This window comes from Netta rufina, assembly GCF_964035555.1.
Source record: "Netta rufina genome assembly, chromosome: 7".
Classification (NCBI taxonomy): Eukaryota; Metazoa; Chordata; class Aves; order Anseriformes; family Anatidae; genus Netta; species Netta rufina.
This window is the reverse complement of record NC_140130.1, coordinates 17,592,250-17,612,407: the sequence shown is the minus strand read 5'-3', so window position 1 is coordinate 17,612,407 and position 20,158 is coordinate 17,592,250. Positions and strand designations below refer to the sequence as shown.

Here is a 20,158-nt window from a genome sequence, read left to right as displayed (position 1 = left end):
TAAGCCCCAACAGTGGAGCGTTTCAAACCTACAGGAAAAAAAATGCAGAATACCCACTGCAGGGGAGATGCCAGTATTAAGCAGGGGCAAAAACAGGTGGATAGAATTCATTTTTGTTCTCTAGTTTCAAGTCAAATATCAAAGAGAGACGTGTTACAGTTTAAATTATTCACATATATATATACCACCCACCCACACATTAAAATACCACAGAACCAACCGATTTCAAGTACGTTATACAACAAGGAGTTAATAATAAGCTGGAGAAGGAATAGTTTTCCTCTGGCCTGATTCAACGCACGTGCATTATTCATCGCATTTGTGAAAGAATATGAATCCCATCAAATAATTAGGCGGTATGTTAACCTGCCTGGTTTGCAGTAGCCTGTGACTGACGAGCAGAAGGGCTCTGCAAGAACAATATCCTGCACTGCTGCTCCCTTCTGCCTGGGCCCTCTACAAGGCTGTGTTTTGTGTGTTTGTATAGGGAATCCCTGTGGAGTCTTTATCGAGTTCTAGGTCAAAAAAACCTCTGAATTTAGCTTTAAATTAGGGAGCTATTAGAAGCTAAATTTGTTCCAGTGTCCACAGTACCACTACTACAATTCCAAACAAGACAAGAAAACCACGAAGCAGAGTGACCCAAAGCAAATGAATCCTTAAATTCTGCTGATGAATAGGGTGCCACAGATCACCTGTGAAAAAGCTGGTAGAACCTCCTATGCCTCCTTAACCATAAATTAGTTCAGGAAGTCCTGTTCTAATTCAGTCAAGAATTAACTCCAGGAAGTTAGGTCAGACAAGATAACTGCAACTGTTTATCTTGGCTTTAAAGCTGTTAATCTGTAGGGGCTTTACCTGAGCTACTTCATTGTCTTCAGAAATCCCCCTTCCACTTCAGTGTGCTGTAATGCAGTTTCCACCCCGTACCTGCCCCAGAGGCAGCTACGTTTTCAGCATGTCCTTTACACAATCAAGTCACACAAGTTAAAACTAATCCTACAAATCTGAGGCTTGGGTGATTTTCACATCAATTCCCAAAATGAGATAAAAATCACAGAACATGGGAAAGGCAGTGCAGTGTAGTTGATGAGCTTCAGTTAAAGTGTGATAGGCGCAGCCAAAAGCAGAATTCAAAGAGCAAAAATTCATACTGGTACAACATCAAAGGAGACCTGCGTATGTATTTAAAGAGAAATAAATAATGGGAACAGATCTGCTCTTAATGACACTGGCGTGGGTGTGGAATAATGTCCCTCGCCCAAGTGGCATTACTTTGGATTTTTCCTGGTACAGCCAAAGGCAGAACCAGGCTCATGTGTTTGGTATTTAACAACGTAATACTGAGAAGCGTGAGTCAGAGAACAACCATGCCTTGCTGCTCCGGGATTTTTATGACAGAGCAGCACCTGGGATCAGGGAATTACTCCTCTGAGACTCGGGCACCAGCGGGCACCACAAGCACATGGAAGCACGGCTCACCTCGCTGGGAGCAGGGAGGGACTGCAGGAGCAGGGTAAAGGCAGCAGAGCTCCTGCCCAGCCGCACCGCCCCGCTCTTCTCAGGAGCACCATGAGGCCTCCTGAACATACACAGAGCGGTCTTCTAAGCCCTCAAAACACGAGGCCGAGAGGCAGGCTGGCAGCTGTGGGACGGAGCAGGGGATTCTCTGGAAGCCAACAGAGGCGAGGGGCACTGGACATGGCTACCACCTCCTGCAGGGTCAGGAGCTTGGGAAATATTCCCCCAGTGGTGCTGCCACACTGCAGGAACCGCAGTTAAGAAGCACCTGTGGAGCCAGGAGGGCTCTAACACCTCAAAATGCATTGTTCTCACCACAAAATGTAATTCTAACACCCAAAACAACTCGTTTTCACCACAAAACGCCTCATTTAAACCCCAAAACACCTTTTTAACCCAAAATATAGTTATCACCACAAAATGTCTTTTTACCCCAAAACGTCCATTTTTTTGGCCTCAAAATGCCTTGCTTTCACCCCAAAGTGTCATTTTCACAGCAAAAGGTCTAGTTTTCAACCCAAAATGCCTTGCTCTTAGCCCAAAACATCTTCCTTTCACCTCAAAAAGTTTTGTTTTCACCCCAAATGTCGTTTCCACCTCAAAACGCCTTGTTTTCTCCACAAAATATCTTTTTTCACCTTAAACTATCTTTTCACCACAAAATGTCCCCTTTTAACCACAAAATTCCCCATTTTCACCCCAAAATGCCTTGTTTCCACTTCAAAATATCTTGTCACCACAAAATGCCTTTTCACCTCAAAATGTCTCGTTTTCACCCCAAAATCAGAAATCACAGAACTGTAGGGGTTGGTAGGGACCTCAGAAGATCATTGGGTCCAACCCCCCTGCCAAAGCAGGTTCCTCAGAGCAGGCTGCCCAGGTAGGCGTCCAGACAGGCCTTAAATACCTCCAGAGGAGACTCCACAACCTCCCTAGGCAGCCTGTTCCAATGCTCCATTACCCTCACCGTGAAGAAGTTCTTTCGCATGTCAGTGCGGAACTTCCTGTGCTCTAACTTGCAGCCATTGCCCCTTGTCCTATCCCCACAAACCACTGAGAAGAGGTTGGCTACATCCTTCTGTCCCCCACCCCTCAGGTATTTATATACATTGAAGAGATCCCCTCTCAGTCTTCTCTTCTCCAGGCTGAACAGACCCAGGTCTCTCAGCCTTTCCTCACAGGGAAGATGCTCCAGGCCCCGTATCATGTTTGTGGCCCTCCGCTGGACTTTCCAGGAGATCCCTGTCTTTCTTGTACCAGGGAGCCCAGAACTGGACACAGTACTCCAGGTGAGGCCTGACCAGGGCAGAGCAGAGGGGGAGGATCACCTCCTTGACCTGCTGGCCACGCTCCTTCTAATGCACGCCAGAATCCCATTAGCCCTCTTGGCCACAAGGGCACAGTGCTGGCTCATGGTCAACCTGTCATCCACCAGGACCCCCAGGTCCTTCTCCTCAGAGCTCCCCTCCAGCAGGTCATCCCGCAGCCTGTACTGATACTTCGGGCTGTTCCTTCCCAGGTGCAGGACTCTACACTTGCTCTTATTAAATCTCATTTGGTTTCTTCCTGCCCATCTCTCCAGTCGGTCCAGGTCTCGCTGAATGGCAGCACAGCCTTCAGGCCTGTCAGCCACTCCTCCCAGCTTTGTGTCATCGGTGTACTTGCTGAGGGCAGACACTATTCCCTCATCAAGGTCGTCGATGAAGATGTTGAACAAGACAGGACCCAGCATCGACCCCTGGGGAACACTGCTAGTCACAGGCCTCCAGCCAGACTCTGCTCCGCTGATCACCACCCTCTGAGCTCGGCCAGTCAGCCAGCTCTCAACCCACCTTACTGTCCACTCCTCTATCCCACACTTTCTCAGCTTTGCTAGCAGGATTTCATGGGACACAGTATCGAAAGCCTTGCTAAAGTCAAGGTAGCTGACATCCACCGCTCTCCCCCATCTACCCAGCTGGTGATGCCGTCATAGAAGGCAACGAGGTTGGTCGAGCACAACTTCCCCTTGGTGAATCCACGCTGACTTGTTTTCACCTCAAAATGTCTCATTTTCACCCTAAAAGGTCTTATTTTCACCTCAAAACGTCTAGGTTTCACCACAAAATATCTTCTTTTCACCCCAAAATGCCTCGTTTTCATCCAAAAATATGTTTTTTTTTTTTCCCCAAAAAATATCTTTTCACCACAAAATGTCCCGTTTTCACCCCAAAACGCCTTCTTTCTCCACAAAATGTCGTTTCCACTTCAAAATAGCTTTTCACCCCAAAATGTCTAGTTTTCACCACAAAATGCCTCAGTTTTCACCCCAAAATGCCTTGTTTTCACCTCAAAATGTCTCTTTTTCACCCCAAAATGTCTTCTTTTCACCTCAAAACCTCTAGTTTTCACCCCAGAATGTCTTTTTCACCACCGAATCTCTCATTTTCACCCCAAAATTCCATGTTTTCACCACAAAATGCCTTGTTTTCATCCCAAAATTTTGTTTTAACCACAGAATGTCTTTTTTTTTTTACACCCAAACGTCATTTTACACCTCAAAACACCTTCCTTCTCCACAAAATTTCTTATTTACACTTCAAAATAGCTTTTCACCCAAAAATGTCTACTTTTCACCACAAAATGCCACGTTTTCCCCTCAAAACGTCCCCTTTTTCACCCCAAAATGTCTCCTTTTCATCCCCACCCCCCAAATGTCTTCTTTTCACCTCAAAACATCTAGGTTTCACCACAAAATGTCTTCTTTTCACACCAAAATGCCTCATTTTCATCCAAAATTATAACTTTTTCCCAAAAATAACTTTTCACCACAAAATGTCCCATTTTCACTCCAAAACACCTTGTTTCCACTTCAAAATGGCTTTTCACCACAAAATACCTTGTTTTCACCTCAGAACACCGTCTTTCTTCACAAAATGTCATTTCCTGTTCAAAATAACTTTTCATCCCAAAATGCCTTGTTTTCACCTCAAAAAGTCTCGTTTTCACCACAAAATGAGTTGTTTTCATCCCAAAACGTCTTTTTTTTTACCCCAAATGTTTCTTTTTCACCTCAAAACCCCTTATTTCTCCACAAAATTTCTTGTTTACACTTCAAAATAGCGTTTCACCCCAAAATGTCCCGTTTTCACCTCAAAATGACTCGTTTTCCCCTCAAAATGTCCTGTTTTCCCCCGAAAATACCTTTTCACCTCAAAATTTCTCCTTTCTACCAGAAAATGTCCCGTATTTACCCCAAAATGACTCATTTTCCCCTCAAAATGTCCCTGTTTCCCCCCAAAATGTCTAGGTTTCAGCTCAAAATGCCTTGATTTCACCCCAAAACGTCATTTTTTCATTGCAAAATGTGTTGTTTTCAGCAAAAAACGAGTTTTTTTCATTTCAAAATGCCTCATCTTGAACCCAAAAAATCTCATTTTCACCCTAAAATGCCTCGTTTTCACCCCAAAATGTCTTCTTTTCACCCAAAAAGCCTCATTTTCACCCCCAAAATATCTTTTCATCACAAGATGCCTTGTTTTCCTCCCAGAATGTCTTCTTTTTACCTCAAAGCATGTAGTTTTTACTCCAAAATGTCTCATTTTCACCCTAAAATTCCACATTTTCACCTCAAAATGCCTTGTTTTCATCACAAAACGTCGTTTTAAACACAGAATGTCTTTTTTTACCCCAAAATGTATTTTTTTCACCTCAGAACTCCTTGCTTTCACTGCAAAACATCATTTTCACCTGAAAATGTCTTGTGTTCTCCACAGAATATCTTGTTTTCACCTCAGATTGCCTTGCTTTCAGTTAAAAGTATCTTGTGTTCATCTTAAACTATCTTATTTCACCTCAAAAATGTATTGTTTTCACTGCGAAATGTCCTTTTATCGCCCTCAAAAACTCGGCGGGCAACACATCCACCGCGCCGCCCCTCACAGCTCGTGCCCTCAACCAAGATGGCGGCGCGGGGAGCGGTGCCAGCCCTCCGCCGCTCTCCCCTTACGCCCGCCCGCCTCTGCGGCCGGCGGCGCCCTCCGCGGCCACGTGACGCGTTCAAGAGCGCCGCGCGGGACCGGCGGCGGCGGCGGCGGCGCGATCAGGTGACCCCGCCAACGGTCGCTGCCTCAGCGCGGGGGGGGGAGCGGCGGGGCTGAGGGGCACGGAGGGGACGGGGCCGGGGCCGGCCCGCGGGGCCCCTGCGGCGCCCCTGCGGCCTCCTGGGGTCCCCGGTCCGGGAGGGGGGGCAGCAGGGGCCCTGTGAGGGCGGCCGGGAGCAGCGCGGCCCGCCGGGCGCCACACGCGCTCCTGCGGTGCCCCGGCGGTGAGCGGGGCTCGGCGCAGACATGGGGAATATCGGCAAAACGCCGGGGGCAGCGGGCTCCAGGGCGCCGTGCTGAGTCCGAGGTCACCGCGTGCAGACGTTGTGCCGAGGGGTACAACGCCACCCGCGGCGGCTGGGGAGGCAGGCACAGGTGACAGCAGCCGTGCCCCAAAGCCACCACACGCAAAGAGCAAACGTGTTCTATTCGCTGTCGGGCTAACCGAGCTGTCCTTTCCCAGGGAGGGTCCCCGGCTCCTGGCCTGTCCCCAGCAGGATGTGCTGTCGCTGCGGGCAGCGGGGTGCCCTGTGAGCACAGGCAGAGGGCAGAGGGCCTGCTCAGGTAAGGGACCAGCGGCAGCAGGGCACCACCGGCCTGCAGCCACCCCACTGAGGGGGAATTCCGGCTTTGCTACCCTCCTGGGAAGGGACTATGTTATTAACAACAGCCTTGTTGTTGTATCAGTAAGCAGCTCACTGTGCTGATGTTTTCAATGACCTCAGCCTGCTTTCCCATAGCAGCCGTACCGTGGAGGTCCTTTCAGGGACTTCTTTAGCAGGAAAAACAAAAAACGGGTACACCGGAACATAAGGTGTTATGCAGCCTGGAAAGTTTTATTTCAAGTCAGCGAAGTTTCAGGAGGAAAAGTAGGTCGGTGGGCTATAGCCACAGCTCTCCATCTTTCCTGCAGGTCTGATTTCTGCTTGGATGTACCGGAGACTTCCTCTGAGTTTGTATGTCACAGGCTGTACCAAGAGCTCCTTGTGTCCCAGGGGTCTCTGCTTTCCCAAGCACGTACACACACACAGCTGCACGAGAAGTGCCTTGTACCTTCTCATAGCAAGTGTTCAGAGAGAGCACAGCGAACCATCCCTGTTCCATTACTTACTCACTTAAGAGTAATTACTGGAACTTGAGCTAAAAGAACCTTGTAAAGGTGTTATAGTCAATCCCTCAGCCAGAAAGCCTGATCATTTTTACCTAAATTTTCTCTAGCCTGCTCCGAAGGCATACAACCAAGGCCTACAACATGCATCTCCTTCCTCTTGCAGCAACCTCGACTCTTTGGTAGGCAAATTTATGATCTCATAAAAATTGATATACATCCAAATGGCAGTTCCTCTCAGCTCAGAAGCCTTTTCCTAAATTGTTCTCCTAAAGTCTATCTTGTTAATATAAAATCTAAGGCACTATAAATCATTCCCATCACATCCCATTGACCATTTAAGAATGATTACAGAAATTTGAACTGAAAGTCTTCAGAAATGATCTAGCCATATGCAAACATTTCAGATTTTTCTCCTTTTTCTGAAGAAAAGCGGATTCATGTGCATTGTACAAAAAGAAGCCAACTTTTTTTGAATATAGCATAACTAGAAAAAGCAAGTTAGATCCTGTGCAGCATGATAAGCCATGCCCACATCATAATGACAAGAAATGCAGCAGGACTTTCACAGACGTATTTGAGTTGGCTGACAACTTCTGAAGTGATCTTAAAATCCGCACTGCAATTATGGCTGGAAGTTTAAAATGATGATAGCACCTTTTCAGTACAATTGTACTCCCGGGAAAGCAATTTCTCTTGCCTTTGGGTTTTAGATCATGCAGCGCGTTGTAAATCACTCCTCCACAAAACTGTGCGCAAAGGATAAGGTTTTCTAGTAAATCTCTCCCTTAACTATTGCACCACTGGAAAAAAAAAATTGGCATTTGAAGGTATGTTACATAAGGTGCCTTAGGGTCCTGCGTTATGTAATTCTGAACTTGGATATATGTGGAGATGAACATGCAGCAACATAGGTTTCTTCCCTGAAGAATCCATTTGAAAATGTTTGTGCATAGGTTTTTAATCAGCTCCCTCTTTCAATACCCACCAAATCTGAAAGGCCCGAGGACACTGAGGACTTTACTTTCCACAAGCCTTGCTTGGCAGAGACCATTGTGCTTTACAGATCCCAAGAAGTTAAGTTTTGCAAGGACAGTTTATTTACCAGGGAATAAAATCACTCCTCCCAGCAATAAATGATGAAATGCAAGTGTGCCTGTCTCTCAGAAGGCTGGTGCCTGTGGTTTTATCGGAGCAGAGGTGGGTTCCCCAGGTAAAGGATGGTGACTGACCCATGAAAAAAAAATAGTTGCTCACCTTGCCTTTCTGTCCTTCATTGTAAGGCTGCTTTTGTCATTAAGGGGTTTCCTTTCTTCAAAGGCAGGCTAAAAGTGGCAGCATGGCTTCCCTGGATATAAACCTTAAATCTCAAGTGTGCTGGTGGATGGATTTGTGTGAGATGCCAGGGAGAATTTATACACAGTAGTTAGACCCTGGTGGCTTCTTTCTTCTCATAGACGCAAGGAAATGGCTTTTGTTCATACACAACATAGTAACTCTGCAGGAAAGTATCTTGATATTTTCAAACCTTTCAAACCAGTATTTTTCTTGGTTGTCAGAGGTTGGGGAACGGATTCGAGACCAGTTGGTAACTGGCCACCTCTACAATACCACTTCTGAATTATTTTTTCCTGTTTCTCTTGTCCCAGTCTGACACTTGCCTTTGATTAAGGAGATGAGTGACTTTGCCTGTTCTATTGATCAGAATAAATTACCAGCAGCTAATTTATGGACCTCACAAAAGTGCCTTTGACATGGGGAATTGTGCTCTGTTGTTCAGGTAATTGGGTTGTCAGGAAATGTTATTGGTTACTATGCAGCATCTCTTACAGAATATGGGCCTGTTTCATGGAAATGGACAAAATCTTTTAGGCTTCAGCTTCCAAGTTGTGAAAACTGAATAAGAAGGAAGTAAGCATTCTTGATAGAAGTGGCAGTAGGAAGAATGTTTTGACTGCTAAATGTTGATTTTCCTTCTCTCATTTCCATAAAAAGAAAATTACTTCTCTTGTGCTTGTTCATATATAAGTTTAGGGGGCTTGGTGGTTGCCAGTGTTTGCAGATTCAGCTTAAAAATTGGGAAAAAACATGCTGCTTAGGACAGTATTCTTGCCATGACTAAGATTCAAAATCTTACCGTTGGCTCTTTGATGTCTGAGAAGGATAGAACAAAGCTCACCTTTTTTTCTGGGTGCGATGCAAAGACAAACTTGTTTCTGTCGCACCACTAGAGAACATAAAAAAAACAACAACAACAAAAAAAAAAAAAAAAAAAAAACCACCACTAAACCAACAAATGGGCAGCAGGAAGGTGTTTTTACACAGAGTGGTTTTTACAGCCAGCTTCCATGCTTGCAGGCTATGACACCTGCAAAACTGATAAAAGCAAGCAAAGGATTCTCATGAGACTGAAGGAAAAAGCAGCGCAGGGGCTCGCTTGGGCTCTTTGCATGAAGAGCTCCTACCTGAAAATGTTTGGGCTGTGCTCTGTCCAGCCACAAACACAAGAGTGTACATGTACTCTGGTGACCTGCAGTGGTGGCCAAGTGCAGTGCAGACCTCAAATGGGCCCTGAGACTGCAGATAGATCTGTCAAAATGCTGTTGTGCTTTGGTCCTTTATAGGTCCTGTATCAGCAGTGCTGAGGATGATGGGCTGGGTTTGTTTCTATCCTGCTAGCTCTGGAAGTCTCATCTCAGGAAATGCTAAAACTTTTTGATTCCATGGGAACAGCAACTGAGACCGCTCTGCTAAGTCAGTGTGAAACAGTCCTGGTCAGGTCCTGCTCTGTGTGAGATGAGGGGAGCATGATGACTTCCACAGCCTGGAAGCTTTTTGGCTGATGACCATGGCAGTTTCTGTACACGCAGGTCTAGTTTTCTTCTTCGGGAAGAACTCTGTGCTTACACGAGGAGTTTGCCCACCCCACAGCTTTGTAGACCCAAGTGGGAAGGAATGGTTGAGGAATGGCTTTTCTCCACCAGACTGAGTCCAGGCCCACCACTGATGGCTGAAGCAGGGCTGTGGGCAGCCCCCCTCTGCTGTTACTTCTGTAGGAGCTCTGTGATTCTTAGAACTCCCCTGAGAGCTTTGGGTTATCAAGTGCCCCTTGTTGCAGCTGCATTGTCTGCAGAAAGGCTCATTTATTGAGCACAACAGGCTGCTGTTTGGGCGGGATTCCACTGGCAGTCTGTGCCTGACCTGGAGACCTTTGATATTTTGGCTGGGAGACTAGTTGTCTGTGCCCTGCTTGGTATTTCCCTGTGAAATCCAGTCAAGGTTTTCCTTTCTCCAAGAGACGTAACCCTTCCTCCCACTCCCACTCATTTTTGAGTCCAAGCATCAGTGAGAACACTCTTAGCCGAAGAAAGGTCCACCCCTTCCTGCAGTGAGCGCAAGCCGCCCCTTCCCCGCTGGAGAGCACAGCGTTCCTGCTCAGGAGGTGCCTCTGAGGTCCTGCAGCTGGGCACATCTGCATTTGCAGCTTTCCTTCCTGCGAGGGACTTGTTAAACGTACGGTACAGCTGCATATTGCCAGCATCAGCGTGAGCAGGAGATGCCCAAGAGATTGGGCTACTTTGGGCTGGTATTTCCAGTGGATCCTCATAATGCTGATGTCTTTGCTGTTACCCGGGAACATCAAGCCATGCTGGAGGGGTTCACGAATTGTTCTGATGGGAAGAACACGCTTGCTTATACCATGCTTACCTTTTGATCTTGGTGATATTTTGACCTACTACTTGCCTTTAAAATTACATGGAGTTTTCTTCCTCTTTTTCAGAGAGAAGGGTTTACAGAGACATGGAGCTTGAAAGAATCATTCGAGACACACTGACACGTTTCATCCAGTCCCTCATCCCTGCTGCAGACCTCAGGTATGTTGAGGTCTAATACCGTTTTAGCTTGAACTCTGCATTAATTGTCTTTCTGCACATTATGCTGAACTCTAAGTGGAATATTACAGCTCTGCCGTACTGCTTTTTCTTAAGTCAAATCCAGGATGCAGGTAATTTGCACAGGCTTTGGTATAAATCCTTGAACAACCATCTTTCAGCATTGAAACCTAGTAATGCCATTTCTTTGATGACCAAGATGATTAATTTTTGTCCAGTAATATACATAAGAATATGGAATTCCATTCATCCACAGCAATCCCACAGGGCTTTCTGAGCATGCACCACTATGTCCAGGCTCTCCCTGTTCTGAACTCTGCCTGCACGCAAAGATACAGCCACCTTGAGGCTAGAGCACAGCAGCTGGTTCTGCAGCCAGTGGCAGCAATAACACAAGTGTAGAGCAGCAAGCAGAGAATGCTGCATCCCACAGAAATTGCAACTTGACAAAATATAATGAGATCACCTAGAACAGCAGTCAACCCAGAAAAGTCAGAGTTTGAGCACTTGGAATGTTTTGGGTAGTTCTAGACAGGTGCTGTGGCTTTCATTCAGTGCTGCCTAGGCAAAAGAACAGCACGCAGTATTTTCTGAACTTATCTGTGAATGCTTCCCACTCGACTACAGAGCAGCTGCTTGGCTTTACTGGTGGGACCTGCCCATAAGATACAGTCCACATAGGTTCTCCTACTGCTGTATTAGAAAGACACAAGGTTAGACAGAGTAGGCACGGAATGAGAAAGAAAAAAAATAATCCTGTTGACCCTGCTTCCATGTCCTGTGTTCTCTTTGTCTCCAGTGGGATGGATGATGTTTTCTTTTCTTACATCACGGGTGTCCTGGAAGAGCTGGGCTCACCAGAGTCCTCTGAGGAGACGTTTGACATGGACACCTTCATAGAAATGATGGAGGCTTACATTCCGGGCTTTGCAGAGATCCCCAGGTATGAGTGCTCCTGCCTTGTACGTGCATGCCACGCAATGGGTGTCTGGACCCAACCAGCTCAATGACATGAATTCTTTTGTTGTACCCAGATGGGGAGGTGTTAGTACCAAACCTGTGCCACGATGATTAAGACAGGCATTGCCTGAATACATAAATGCTAATCCCAGTATAGTTTGCAAGCTAGGTCCTTGGCTGTCTTAAACGCCAGTTTTGTTTATTGGACTTCCCATTAAACCTTGTCTTTCTGTAAAGAGGTAGTCAAGAAGGAGAGGCTAGTGCTTTTATTCCTCACACTAATTATTCAGCTTCTGTCTCTTGCAGTGGGGATGTTTGTGAAATGATGTTCTCTCTCTCAGAAAGGCTTGGTGAAGCACGCAACAAAGGTGAGTTACACGGTTTCAGTACAAGCAAGTATATTCTGCACATTTTCAGTCTTAGTGTTTGGAGTTGAGCAGTGTCACAGCATAAAACAATCCAGTTTGCAAAACTTAGGATCTTACAGGCTAGCCTGAATTGGTTGACTTTTTTTTTTCTTTATAATTTTCAGCCAGGTTTTTGATGTAAATACACAGGAGGCTTGAGTCATACGGAGTACTGTCCAAGAGGCTGGGGTGAAAAACACTTGACCAGATCTCTAAACACCTCTGTTGAGATAAAATCCAGAGTAAAAAGAAAGTCATAGCAGATACAGGGATGTTTGCCAAAATTCTGCTATAGGTTAATCCTGAAAGTGAGATTTCTGCCTCCTCTGATAGCCATCCGACTAACGGATAGTACTGCTGGGCAGCCCATCTCAGGTGCATCACAAAATAGAGATTAGACTTTGAGCGTACTCAGAGCTCACTTCCCATTCACTCACGATCCACGTCACAGACGCAAAATCAGCTGTGATGTGCTCTCTGGCCTGTGTTATGCAGGACTGCAGAAGACTACTGCAGTAAGCACTTTCTGATCTCAGTGCTCACAGGTCAGCTGGATAGCTATACTAACCAGCCCCAAAGGCAGTTCCTGTTGGAGAGCAGACAGGTGAAGTGCCTGGATATTAAACCATACATAACAGGTTGGGTTTTGCCTGTCTAACAACATCACTGCTGCCTTACCAGGAGCCAGAAGGCTACACCATGTAGAACAGACAATCCTTTTATCTTGCTTGCTGCTTTCTTGAACTTGACAAAACCTACCGCTCTGCTCTGGTGCCCCCCATCCTACCCTTTGAGGATCCTGATACAGCCTGCACATGGAAGGAGAGCACCATCCCAGCTTTAGACAAGATAGAACAGAGGTGAAATCCTTACAGAGACACAGAACGAACCTGTAAAAAGAAATGCATCAGAGTAAGCTGACCACAGGATGCACTGGGTCACACACAGGCTGGAACCACCATTGTGTATTCCTAAATTTAAAATCAAAGTGATGCCTTAGTTCAGTGAAGGCAGGAGGAACAGTAGCGGTTCCCAGTTTTGTCATTTAAAAGGGATTTACTTTGGCAAATGCTGTACTAGCAATCTAATGCTAACAGAAAGCACAGAGCTCTGGCCTCTGTGGGGCTGTTGCTCAGTACATACCACTGTGTCTTTAAGAGAAACCTGGCCAAAAGGCTGCCGAACCCAGGAGTGAAGCACCCTCTGAAGACCTGACCAAGGGCCAGGAGCCTGGAGCTGGAGCCTGCAATGGGGAGAGGCTGTGCACTCCAACAGACAGAGCCGAGGCCCAGGTATGTCCACGCCACAGGGAAGCAGGGTGACAGCGTCACCTAGCACTAGGCTGTCAGCAACACCTCAGTCATTTTCTGGCTCCGACAGGAAGCACAGCACAGGCTGTGACACAGCGTCGTTGATGCCTGTGATCTCCCCCATTGCGTGGCCTGAGCAAGACAGCGTCAGTAAGCGGAACAAGAAAATTAAGTGCTGCCAGAAGAGCATGAGCCATCACTCTGGCTCATCCTTCCCTGTCCTGAGGTAGTAGGGCAAGAGAGAGCTTGTCCCAGGGCTCTCCAAGATCCTACAGCAGTGCAGTAAGGATGCCTCTATAGCACTAGCCAGGCTCCACCCCACTTCACCCCATTCCACTCACCTCAGTTGACAGTTTGAGCCTGATCACTCCCCGGCTGTGATGCGGTTTGTAGTAGCCACACCTGTGTCAGTCCTGAAGACACCGGTCCCACCCACAGCGACCTGTGCTGCGTACATGCTGAGCTGAACCACACAGTCATTGGCACGGCAGTCTTGATCCCGCAGCTCCAGTCAGCGTGCCCCATGCTGCAGGCACTGCAGTGCCTAGTAGGCCCCCCACCTCCTTACCCCAAAGCTCTGCTTGCTGTTTCTCCAGTACTGGCGTCTTACTGCTCTGCAGTTCAATCCTTCTGTGTCCACAGCCTTCTAGGAAATGTTGCTGCTGTGCTTCCTTCTGGTGTAGCTGCAGGTCCCCATGCTTAGGAGTGTCATCCCTTTCCGATCAAAGGGCACATAACCTCAGAAGGGGAGGAGTTCAAGCATTTGAACCACAGTGCCCAGGAAGTTCACTCCTAGGGGATAAATAGCAGGGCTACACAGGTGAGGGAACAGAAATCCTATTTTAAAGGCTGAAGTAGGGAAGAGATTAAGGGATGCTTTGTCCTTGCAGATACAATTCCCTTTTAGCTTCAGGAATGGGATTTACAGTCACTCTTTAGCTGAATGCTCTCTCTCATTAATAGGCAAATTGAATTTTCTGACTTGATGCAAAATCAGAGCTTTGTCTCTCTTGCTCCAACTAGGAAGGTGATGACTTGAAGAATGGCACAGAGCTGCTACTGGAGATGTTCCCTGCCTGTACTGTGAGCCAGGCAGAGAAGGCACTAGCCATGGCCCTGGGGAACTTGGAGGAGGCAGTGCAGTTAATTGTGGAAGAGAAGGTGGAAATTGGCCCAGCAGGTGCAAGTGTGAAGGTAATGTGCTCTAAGCTGGGCAGCACCGAGCCGAAGAGCTGTGCAGAGCTCAGATAAAGACAGGTATCCCAGCTGCCCACCACGAATGGGAACTTTGACTGCAGGAACTTTCCACGCTCCCAGCAATGGACCAGGAAAATCACCCAAAACACCCCCCTCTCCCTCCCTCAGCTCTCCAAGTACAGGCTGTGCCTACACCCAGCCAGCACCACGGAGCTGCGCAAGGCACCCCGCTTCCCCCACGGGCTGGGAGTACTGCATCAGCAGCTGGACTGGGCTGAGCTAGCAGGGCAGCTGCGCACCCTGTGTGTTCTGCTACTTACACACCTGCTTTGTCTCCTCCCAGGAACTGGCACGGCCCCGCAGAGTACCTAACCATGAGGAACTGAAGCAGGTTATCTTACAGAAGTAAGTACCCAAAGAACCCCATATTCTGCTCACAATAAAGGAGATAGCTGATTCACATGTAGCTGAAAGATCTACGCACAAGTATGACCTTTGGCTGGGAAAAGAGGTTGGGGTTTCTTTCAGAGCCCTGGCACACAAACAGCTTACCTCCATCAGCTGGGTCACAGCACTGGCTGTGTGTGAGGTTTCAACCTCCTGCAAGCATACTGTAAATCACAGCATTGTCAGCTGAGGCCCCGGTTAAAGGTTCAAGGCACAAACATCAGCCCGCAGCTCAGGTAACACGTGGTGCCTTGTAGAACTACAGCAGCTCATTCATGCCTCCATCCTTGGAGACAGTCCAAACAAGTCTAAAGATATCTTTAAGAGACTGTACAGCAACATTGGGAAGATCAAATCTCAGTTGCTGAAGGTGTAAATTCAATGCATTTAAAGAAACCACTCCAAAGACTCCCTAAAGACTTCTGGGGAATGAAAGTGGCTTTAGATTGGTTTACCTTTATTCATGTCCAAAAGCATTTTATTCTCAATAGAAAACCCAGTGTGGTTTGATCGATCCACTTAAAGATCTTGGCTTTCATGAGTATTCTTCTGTGGGCATGCAGTTTCCACGTGTCTGTCCAGCCAGTCTATCCATCAATCTTTTCCACCACTTCACATGCTTATCAGTGAGGGAACAAACAACTGATGGTCTAGGGAAGATAAAGCAAGGCAGAATAGCATCCAGACAGAATTAACAGTCCCTGTCCTTGCTGGTCTCCTGTGCAGGCTTCTTTCAGAGTCAAATGCAAGGGAACAGAAAAAAAAAAAAAAAAAAAAAAAAACACCAGCTGATAGTTACGTTTCTAGGAACTTCACTTTAATGACGTTTTGGCAACATCCTGTACTTCAAACATTGTTCAAGCACAGGTACAGAGAGCAGATCACCATAGCTGAAGATACATGGGAACAACTGTGCTAACTACTGAGGGAGAAGGCATGGCCAGCTGTGCTGCCCACCTGTGAAACCAGCTCCAGTACCTCAGCAGTACAGCAAGCGAACACTTGGGCCCTGACGTTTCAATTAAATAGGGAAAGAGGTGATGCTTTTACAGAGTTGTTTCCAGCTCAAATTTGTTTCCTAGACAAGTACTACATAGTGTGAAAGGCATACCATCTCTTCAGGGCAGAAGCAACCAGTTTGGCCCTCTGATTTTACCTCATCTCCTTTGGCTGCCATCACTCAGACTGAAAAGGAGCAAAGCTACCCCAGTGGCAGAGCATGCCAGACCGCAGCACTTCTCCATTTTACAGAGACTAACCGCATTCTCAACAGCCTGAGCTTTTCATACCATTCACTTAGGGCCAAGGATGTTACTCCAGGAGAATCCTGCTGGATTCCCACCAGAATGATGACACACTTCTTGCCCATGTCATCCAAAGGGGAACCTTAAACACTCCTAGCTGCAATCTAGGCAAGTAGGACACGTTGCACAGCCACAGACCAGCCAGGAAAAAAAAGATGTAGGTTGTGAATAGCCCTAGGCAATGCACATTGCAGCATTCACCAAATGCTTCTTGTGTTTCAGATACATGATGGTGGATAGTGCAGAAGATCAGAAAACACATCGGCCAGCTCCACCAAAAGAGGTGAGAAGAGAGCAGATCCAGCTCACCCAGAGTTTGAATGCCTTTGGCTACAAGGTTTAAAGAGCAGACCGCGAGTCCAAAGAGCAGAGGCAGTCCCAAGGCAGGAACATTCACAGAGCCACTAGAGAGCAAAAGGGAAGGTTAGTTTACAAAAGAGAAGGTTAGTTTAGTCACCGCAGGGTCTGTCAGTACCTACCACTGACTAGCATGGTTCCTGCTCTGCCATCCCTCCCTCCCTCCCCCCTGTCCAACAGCTTTGTTTGCCTTTCTAGCCAAGATTCCCCACAAAAAGGACAGGTAACTCCTCCCAACCTAGTCTTGCTGTTCCTCCACCCCCAAACACAGCTTTCCTTATGCTTGTCCCTTTCCTTTCCCCAGCAGCCATCCACTTGGTGTTTGTCTTTCCTCTCCAGGCTCCCAAGAAGCTGATCCGCTATATCGATAACCAGGTGGTGAGTACAAAGGGAGAGAGGTACAAAGACATCAAGAAGCCAGAGAGCGAGGAGATGAAGAAAACTTACATCAGCCTCAAACCAGCCAGGAAGTACAAGTTCCACTGACAGCCAGGTCCTCCTGCTCTTCAGCCTCCACCTCGCTGGCCAGGCGTGGGAGGAAGGACACGTGGCACTAGGGATGAGAGGGGACTCCTCCACCCCACCCACCACTAACTGGAACTAACCTGGGAGCCAGGACACTGCTTTCAGCTTCCTGAACTAACCCAGCTGACAAGGACAAGCCTCTCTGGGGGTAGCTGTCCTGCCCCCAGGGGCACACCACAGCGGCTAGCGGGGGCCTGGGCATTCTCTGCTATTCCTTGCATGGGACGTTCTTAGATCTAAGATGTGGCTTGTGGTTTTGCAGCAAGCTTTTTAGAAGTCTGTGTGCACTCCTGCTTTGAGTGCAAGTGCCAATAAAGATGATGCAAACTGGTGTGTAGTTCAGCTGCACGTGCTTTACAGACTCTGCCTCTAATCCCTCCTGGGGCAAAAGACAGGAACTGGGCTCTCCCTGCCAAGATAACCTGCAGCGCTCAAAAAACTCCAGCCGACAGTACGGACAGGGCCCCTGCCATTTCTCTCCACCGTTGAATGTGGACACTATGGCCACACAACATAGAGCGGGATGTAGAAGCAGGCTGGGGCACTACTGAAATGTAATTCAGAATCTGGAAGAAACAAATGGTGATGACCAACTGCTCTCAGTGACAGCACAGCTAGGTTTGGTGCCCTTCCTCTGGTGAAAGCGTGGTTAGGAGCGTGTTCCCCTGGGAAACAACAGCCTTGCACCCGCCTAACCCAGCGCCCCGTGGCAAGGAGCTAGGTCTGCACATACAGGTTGCCACGCTGCACCACACCAGGCCTTTGGTGCCAGGCTAGCCAGGGCTACAGGCTGGAGCTGGGCTGGCACTGTCCTCCTCCCAGAGCTCAGAGGGGCCCACCCTCTTCCAAGGGGAGAACTGGCAGCTTTTCTCCATTCTGCTCCAGCTGGCCTGATTTGGTCTCAACAGCTCCGCTGGCATGCCCTGCACGCCCGCCCCAGGGGACAGCAGTCCACAGTCCCCAAACTCCCCTGCTCTCTGGACAGCTGCCACTTGGAGATTTAAAATACAACAAAAAAATAAATCCTGACTATTAGCTGGTCTAGCCAAGGCCTGTTCAGCACCACGGTGTTCCCACAAGTCCCTCGCTCTCTCCACACCGCTGCAGAGGGAGTTACTTTCCCAGGAGGCACCAACAGAGCTCACTCACAAACACGCAGTGGCTGTTAAACAGCCCCAGAGACGAGAGTGAGCCCCTCTCGGGCCAGCCTCACCAGCAGGACCAACCTCTCCCTCTGCACGTCTCAGCAGCACCCGGCTCCGGCATCCTCCGGGGATCCCAGCGAGGTGTTGGTCCCCCCTCCCCAGCAGTCCTAGATCTGGAGGTTAATGAAAGGGGCGAAGCCAGCCATGTCCTGCAGGAGAACGAGAGCCGTCTGCGGCAGAGGCTCCACATCCAGCTCCACTCCACGGCTTCGGAGGACGCTCAGGCTGGACTCGGCCACGTTGTGGCAGTGCTTCACCTTCAGCGAGCGCAGCTTGGGGCAGTACTCAGCCAGGACCCTGCCGAGAAAGAGCGCATATGGGTTGCAGGCCAGGACTCCTGAGAGCACAGTTCCCAGCTCACCCTCCTCTGCTCCCCATGCCACACGGGCACCATCCTTTGGGAACGGTGCTGCGGCACTCTGAGAGGAACTCAAGCAACACAGTCAGATCCCCGAACTATCTCCATGACACGCCAGGGAATTTGCTTTTAGCAGCACATATCACCTCTCCTGAATGCCTTGCTAGTGGCTTCTCCCCCAAATTGCACTCTAATTGCTCTCGGCATGAAGCAATCTGGCTTCCCCCCCCAGTCTCTTACCCACACCCCAGCCACCTGCCTTCCCCACCCAGCTTCCCCGTTGCTCAATACCTGATGGAGTCATTCTTGACTCGCAGACACCCGGTGAGGTCCAGGTGCTCCAGCTCGGGGCAGCACTTGGCGGTCTCCTCCACAGCCACGTCGCCCACGTTGGCGTTGACAGCCAGCGACAGGGACTTGAGCCTGCCGCACTTCTGCACCAGGTAGCAGATGGCCTCGTCCTTCAGCTGCCGGCAGGCCGTCAGGTCCACGGCCTCCAGCGCCTTGCAGTGGTCGGCCAGGCTGCGCAGGGACAGGCTGTCCACCCACTCGCAGTGGGCCAGGGAGAGCCGCCGCAGGTTGGGGCAGCTCAGCGAGATGGCCATCAGCGCCTGGCAGCTGAGCTGGGCGCAGCCCTTCAGCTGGATGTGCTGCAGGTGCTGGTTCTGCCTGATGACCGGCAGCAGCTCCCCGTCCGTCAGCCAGGCCGAGCAGCTCTGCAGCGCCAGCTGCTGCAGCACCTTGTTGTCCTGCAGCAGGGTCAGGAAGGCGGCTCTGGGGATGGCGGGCGCGATCTGCGGGGGGAACACGGGGATAACGGGGCTGCTGAGAGCGCGCCGAGCCTGATGCTGCGCTCCCAGAGACCCGCTCCCTTCCTCTCGCCCACGGTGGCACAGAGGTGCCCAAAGCCCCTTTCCCGACCCCAGGACAAGCCCTACTGCCCCAGCTCTCCCCCACACAGCAGCAGGTACTGCCACAGGGTGCTCCCTGCTCCTTCCCTTGCCTCTGCATTTATACACTCGTGCTGAGCTCCACGTCCCTGCTCTGCAACCACCGTGCCAGAGCACCCTGTGTGTTTCAGGACACCGCTGCCTCCCCAGGGCCCGCACAGGCTGTGCCCACCCCACGGCAAGGACCGGCCGGGGCCGTGCCGCCCCCGCTGCCACCAGCCTGCCGAGGAGGGCGGCATTGCTGGGCCCTGAATCACCGCCTCTCCTCCCCGAGCGCGGCCGCCCAGCCGCGGGGCCAGCAGCCCGGGCCCACCGCCCCCACCATCGCCCCCAGCCCCGTGCCGTGCCCTCCCCGCGGTACCTGCGCGGAGTCGAAGCGCCGCATGTTGGCCAGGTAGAGGCGGACGAGCTCGCGGAAGGCCCTGCTCACCCTCCGCAGGCTCAGCAGCTGCCGCAGCGGCAGGAGGCGCAGCACGTGCGGCACCAGCACATCCTCCCAGGGCAGCGCCAGCAGCCCGCTCATGGCCGGCAGCG

At 49.4% G+C, this 20,158-nt stretch overlaps 2 protein-coding genes across 3 annotated transcripts; one reads left to right on the top strand and one right to left on the bottom strand.

Moving 5' to 3' along the window:
- Positions 1 to 5,537: 5,537 nt before the first annotated feature.
- Positions 5,538 to 17,490, top strand: CUEDC2 (CUE domain containing 2). 2 transcript variants are annotated; one of them, XM_084290438.1, is made up of 11 exons: positions 5,538 to 5,606; positions 6,067 to 6,167; positions 10,493 to 10,586; positions 11,404 to 11,547; positions 11,871 to 11,932; positions 13,130 to 13,263; positions 14,305 to 14,475; positions 14,647 to 14,724; positions 14,822 to 14,883; positions 16,452 to 16,512; positions 16,926 to 17,490. In XM_084290438.1, the coding sequence occupies exons 3-11, from the start codon at positions 10,513 to 10,515 to the stop codon at positions 17,070 to 17,072; spliced, it is 933 nt and encodes a 310-aa protein (XP_084146564.1). In that variant the 5' UTR covers positions 5,538 to 5,606; positions 6,067 to 6,167; positions 10,493 to 10,512; the 3' UTR covers positions 17,073 to 17,490. The 2 variants fall into 2 exon arrangements, with proteins under 2 accessions (XP_084146564.1, XP_084146563.1); XM_084290437.1 differs by lacking the exon at positions 14,647 to 14,724 and having other exon boundaries at positions 16,926 to 17,456.
- Positions 17,491 to 17,644: 154 nt separating this feature from the next.
- FBXL15 (F-box and leucine rich repeat protein 15) lies at positions 17,645 to 20,158 on the bottom strand. Its single transcript, XM_084290439.1, has 3 exons — positions 19,986 to 20,158; positions 18,966 to 19,468; positions 17,645 to 18,613 (listed from the first exon to the last, which is right to left on the bottom strand). The coding sequence occupies exons 1-3, from the start codon at positions 20,145 to 20,147 to the stop codon at positions 18,424 to 18,426; spliced, it is 855 nt and encodes a 284-aa protein (XP_084146565.1). The 5' UTR covers positions 20,148 to 20,158; the 3' UTR covers positions 17,645 to 18,423.